This window comes from Cebus imitator, unplaced genomic scaffold, assembly GCF_001604975.1.
Source record: "Cebus imitator isolate Cc_AM_T3 unplaced genomic scaffold, Cebus_imitator-1.0 Scaffold48, whole genome shotgun sequence".
In the NCBI taxonomy this organism is placed as follows: domain Eukaryota; kingdom Metazoa; phylum Chordata; class Mammalia; order Primates; family Cebidae; genus Cebus; species Cebus imitator.
The window spans coordinates 7532471-7538625 of record NW_016107363.1 but is presented as its reverse complement, the minus strand read 5'-3'; the positions used below and the strand labels follow the sequence as shown (position 1 = coordinate 7538625).

The 6155-nt window shown below is 35.2% G+C and overlaps 1 protein-coding gene across 1 annotated transcript in view; it reads right to left on the bottom strand.

Moving 5' to 3' along the window:
• DNAH12 (dynein axonemal heavy chain 12) overlaps positions 1–6155 on the bottom strand; it is a 247904-nt gene that overhangs the window by 109693 nt on the left and 132056 nt on the right. The window contains exons 38-41 of the mRNA XM_037738118.1: positions 4102–4357; positions 2923–3222; positions 2237–2415; positions 913–1105 (exon numbers count right to left, since the gene is read on the bottom strand). Coding sequence (XP_037594046.1) covers positions 913–1105; positions 2237–2415; positions 2923–3222; positions 4102–4357 — 928 coding nt within the window. The remainder of the gene's footprint in view (positions 1–912; positions 1106–2236; positions 2416–2922; positions 3223–4101; positions 4358–6155) is intronic.

Here is a 6155-nt window from a genome sequence, read left to right as displayed (position 1 = left end):
AAAAAAAAAAAAAAAAAAAAAAAAAAAAAAAAAAAAAAAAAAAAAAAAAGCAGAAAAGAAACTATTAAGATCACTACTAAGACAACAATAATGCCATCCTCGTGCTCGGGTTCATGTTTACATCTGCTGGAAACCATATTTTATCTGAAATAAGTCCTCTCTGAAGTGGAATAAATATACAGTGAGTGGTATAAACCAGGAACAGAAAGATAAACATCACATGTTCTCACTTATATGTAGGAGCCAAAAAAGTTGACCTCGTGGAGATAGAGAGTAGAATGACAGTTATCAGAGGCCAGAAAGGAGATGGGGGATGGGGGAGGATAAAGAGAAGTAGGTCAGTGGGTATGAACATACAGTTACAAAGAAATAAGTTCCGGGTTCAACAGTACAATAGCATGACTATATTTAACAATATATTGTATATTTTAAGAGAGAAGATTTTCAATGTTCCCAACACAAAAAAGATCAATGTTCTACATGATATCCTAAATGTGCTTACTCCATAGTTATTCATTCTACACATGTATCAAATATCACATGTGCCTCATAAATATGTACAAATATTACGTATCAATTTTTTTTTAAGTAGCAGCAGTGGTGATAGTGTAGTGGATAAGACAAGTTAAAAAGCCTTGCTCTGTTGTGTGCCACATGCCACTCAGCTTCGGTAAAACACAGGGACAACCCACCTGCTTCATTGCATTGCTATACCTATAAAATGAGATCGTGTAGGTAAAAGCTAGGTAAAGCGCCCAGGGCAGAACTCAGCACACACAGTAGATGCTCTAGGGACAGTATCATCATCATCATTGCTGGAGTTTAGTATACAGCTACACAGGCTGGCTCTAACTTTATAAGTAAAATAATGACTGCTTTCATTTTAAATATTAGGCTTCTTCATAATTTTACCTTCATATCCTCTCTCCATTCATTCGTACCATAGCTCTTAGAAATTTCTGGTTGGAAAATATGCATTTTTGCCATGGATGTAGCCAGACGAGTTAAAGATTGACGACCACTTCCTCCAAGTCCAACCAGCAAAGCATTTCCACCAGACTGCTTTAGAACTCGACATATTCTTGATAAATGTTCCAAAACATACCTATCATAGAATAAAAATTTTATTATACATTACAATACCAATGTAAATGTATATTTACATGTAACTATTGTTTTACTTTCCTAGAAGAATGTGACTTTGCCGTCCCATATGTTACTATTCCAATTTTAAAGAGTTTACTATCAAAAAGTGTGTGATTTTTCAAAAGTAGTTACAAATGGATCATTTGATGTAGGGGAAAACTACAAGTTCAAATTCAGGAAGTTTAATATGTAAGTTATACAAATAAAATATTAAACTGCTTATCGGGCAGTATATTAACATTTTTATTAAATATGTTTCTTTGGTCTCTTAAGATTTCTATGTGAGAAATAAAAGATCAGTTACCTATAAAATAACAAATTTAGAAAAGGAACTTAGCTTCACTGATAACTAGGTTACTTAAAATTAATCCAATAATGACATACCATTTCACTCTCCTTAGACTAGAAAATTTTACAATATCTGTCAATCCTAAGCATCAGCAAAGGTGAGGAAAAATGGAAGCTCTCAAAAAAAAATCATTTTTAAAGACGTTTTGGCAAAGTTTAGTAAAGTTGAAGATGCTTATATGACACGATAATCCCACTTACGAGAAAATAGCCTAGAGAGATTCTCACACATGTACCCAAAGAGACACGCATGTGAATCTTCAAAGCCTTTTTTATAATAGCAAAAACTAGAAGTCACCTAAAATTTGTCTCAGAAGAATGACTACATTGTGGTAGAATTATATAATGGAATGCAATATAGTAGTAAATATTCATTTTTCTGTGACTCTCACAATATGGAATAAGAAACTAACAGAGGATTGTATCTAGTATTATACCATTTATAAGCAGTTTTAAAATATGAAAATAAGACTGCATATGTATTTAGGAATATACTCATGTTTCTTAGAATTTTTACCATACAAGTTTCTTTTTACTACTGCACGTGTGACACAGGATGCAGGAGAGAGGATGGCTACAACAGGGAACTTCAAATACATTACTAATATTTTATGTATTATGCTGGATAATGGGTACAAAGTTATTCACTGTATTTTTCTTTACACCTTTTGGCACATTTAAAACATTTCTTAGTAATATTTTATAGATAGCAATTACTATCATCAACACCAAACATAGGTACCTAAAAATGACAAGATTCATTCTTGTTTTGTGAGTTTGATTATACTCATCTAAGCACTGGTCCACAACATCATTAAAATGATGAATATTTGGAATTTCAATATAAAGTCTCTCATCTCCTTCAAGGTCAGGATTCATATAATCACCAAACATGAGATTTCTTAAGTCTTCTTCAGTTACCTATAGAAAAGAAATCAACAAATTACAAAACATAAAACATTTAAAAATAAATGTAAGAAAACATACAAAATTTTTGTTTCATCCATGTTATAAAATAATTTTTAAACATTAGGGTAGTAAATAATATACTTATAAAATTAATACCTGATATTATATCCTTAGAAAATAAAAAGAAGAGTAAGATTTTCTATCACATATGTTTTGTTGTTGTTAGGCTACAGAAGTCATTCTGGGTGACTCCCATTTATTGAGTAGTTATTAAGTGATAGTCATCATGTTAAGTGTTTTATATCTATTATATCACTTATTCCCTATCACATAAGGTGTTATTCTTCAAGTAACTTCTATGTTGCATACATTCCTATGAAGATAAATCTTCTCAAAACACCTATCTACAAGGAAAGCTAAGAGAATATGTTCATTAAAAAATGATTTTTAAAAAGATAACGTTAACAATCCGTGTATTATACTGCTTTAACTTGATATGTTCTTAATCACTGTACTCACTGGTGCATTTTGTTTCCTCAAATGTGAAAAGATACTGTCAAATGATTCTTTAAAATGGTCCTTTATAACAGTTTTAGTTAACTGGAACAGCCATCTTCGATCATCATCATTAATCAGGCGGTCGTAAAACACTCGGAGAACCTCATGGACAAACAGACGGATCATAGTGTGTTTGCTCTGCACAGAGTCTCTTTCGATGAGTAAACAGCCGCGGATGACACGTGAAAAATCACGCAAGTTGAAAGTATAATGGGATTTAGTGGGAGTGGGTAAAAGATTTTCCATGGATTGTTTATATATCTGAATATGAAAAAAGCAACAAAGCAAAAATAAAATGCTTATAATCAGCAAAGTCATATAACCAATGGAATGTTATACAAAATATTTGCTCTATCGGATTATATTGGCTTGGGCTGGACGCAGTGGCTCACACCTGTAATCCCAGCACTTTGGGAGGCTGAGGAGGGCAGATCACCTGAGGTCAGGAGTTCAAGACCAGCCTGGCCAACATGGCAAAACCCCATCTCTACTAAAAATACAAAAATTAGCTGGGCATCATGGCGCACACTGTAGCCCCGGCTACTGAGGAGGCTGAAGCAGAAGAATGGCTTGAACCTGGGAGGTGGAGGTGGAGGTTGCAGTGAGGCAAGATTGCACAATTGCACTCCAGCCTGGGCAGCAAAGGGAGACCATTTCAAAAAAAAACAAAAAAGATTACATTGGCTGAGAAAATTACGTAGTACTAAGCCTAGCATGGCATATATGTTTATTTTGGCTTATAGCACTCAGCCAGGCATCATGAAGTTAAGGGAACTTAATATTATCGGATTCCATCCAAGCCCATCCAAATAGAAACCCCATCTCTACTTTTATTTTCTAGTTTTTATGGTTGTGCCATTTAAAGGTGAATAATTTTCGTGATTAAAAAGCAAAGCCTCTGGAATGTCAAATTACTTGCTCTAAGTCATATAGCTAGGAAATAGCAGTCAAGGCCCACCCAAGTTAGATTCCCTGATTTCAAATTCTGTGATCTTCCCATTCTCTGGTCTTCTGAACAGTTTCTCTGACACCAAAGATCAAAGTAGACAGTTAAGTAGGAAACAATGTTAAAAAATAAAATAAGGGCCAAATGAGGGCAATATATAATACCAAAACATTTACACTGCTTTATTGACTGACCTCCATAGTCCCATTTACTATCTGGTTCCCAATTACAAAGTACTCTGGAGGAAATTCACGAGTTCTAAGGTAGAATGCTACAATAGACGAGAAGATTCGGACCATCGTTTCATCACTGAAAGAATTAATACTGCAGACGTTGAAATGTCGAATAAAACGGGGAGGAACTGGATTTCTTCCACCACCTGGAGGGCCCATTGCAGCAATCAGCTCTATGTCCACCAGCGTGATTTTACTTGTGTCCTTGAGGTCGTACCTTAGAAAGCACATAAAAATTTTTTAGATAATCTGTTATAAAGATAGAATGAAATATAGATCTCCCAAGAAATTTAATCAGATTTTAGCTTCTCTAAAAGGAATAACTTCAGATAACACTTTGAGGAGGATAGAATTTTTTTAAAAGCAGAATTTCATTCCTCCCCTCCATAACTGATTCTGATACCCAGATTCTGAGTATCTAGAATGACCCTTCCTCTTACTTTTCCCTCTTTCCTAATAGTCTTCCTTGCAGATTGGCTATTTCTCCTTTCTTATTCAACATCTAGAAGCACAGATGAGTGATCAGTCCTATTTGTAGCTGTTTATAGATAAGGTGACTGTGTATCTCATTTTACCTAGGACAAGTCTGGCTTGTGCTTGTTGTATTGAAGCAATTATTTATAACACTCCCCTTTTACTCTCAGAAATGTCACAGTTTGAACACTAATTTATATAGTCTAACTGGTTATAGCAATGTCCTGATTTTCTTTTTCTCATCTCAAACCGTAACTTCAGAGTGGATAAGGATGTCTAAATAGGACCTATACATTTTGTTATAGAAAGGGACCTATTAGGGAAAAATGAATGAAACAATTGAGTTGGAACCACTCAGAGTAAAAGGTTGCTATTGTCAATAAGCCATCAAGTCTTTAGTATTGAAGCTATTGCACACCCAGACACCCAGACATACACATACAAAGGCTGGGGGAGGATTCTATCTAGCCAGTCCTTAGGCTAAGAGCATGCTAGAAAGTACGAAAATAAGGTTTTTGGTAACAACCCTAATAATCATCAATGGAAGATCAGCTAAGTAAATTATGGTGACATCCACAAAACTAATATTAAAAGCCAATAAAATGAATAAGTAGACAAAGATGCACTGATATGGATATTCCAGATAAATATGTAAGGGTAAAATAATTTATAAAACATCACATGTAATATGAGCCTATTTTCAAACGTAAAAATATATAGAAAAAAATTAACTCAGGAGGGTGACTATCTCCTGAGATAATCACAGTGACCATCTCAACAATGGGTATCTCCTGGGAGCAGAATTCCTATAGCCTATAATAACAAAAATGCATCTGTAAAATATGACTTAGCTTTGAAATTAGTCTGCCCTTGAATTCCGAGGCAGGTGGATCACGAGGTCAAGAGATCGAGACCATCCTGGCCAACATGGTGAAACCCCGTCTCTACTAAAAATACAAAAAAAATTAGCTGGGCGTCGGGGTGTGTGCCTGTAGTCCCAGCTACCTGGAGGCTGAGGCAGGAGAACTGCTTGAACCCGGGAGGCGGAGGTTGCAGTAAGCCGAGATCGCGCCACTGTACTCTAGCCTGGCGCCTGGCGACAAAGCAAGACTCTGTCTCAAAAAAAAAAAATCATGGCATATTGAGGAATAGAAAAGTACATTTAAGAGAAGGAAATGAATTATTCATCCTGACTAAAAGGTGATGTATCTTGCAGGTTAGAAACGAATGACATCACCATAAATTGATGTGGGCAGAATGGAAGGGTTATCCATGAAATTGCTGTCAAAACCAAGCCATCTCAAAGATATGGTTGGTAGTCCCAAGCAGCCATAGAAAATATAGAGTTAAACATGGTAGAAAAATCGGGTGCTGATTATGATTACTTAGGTGGGACACTACCCACAAATTTTTGACTTGGGGGAATGGTACTTTGAAGGATGTAATCTGTAAGTTATTTTCAATAATTAAAACTAATAGTTGAAGTGTGGGTATATCCCATTTTATTTCACTGCACTTCATTAAGCTTTGCAGATACTGTG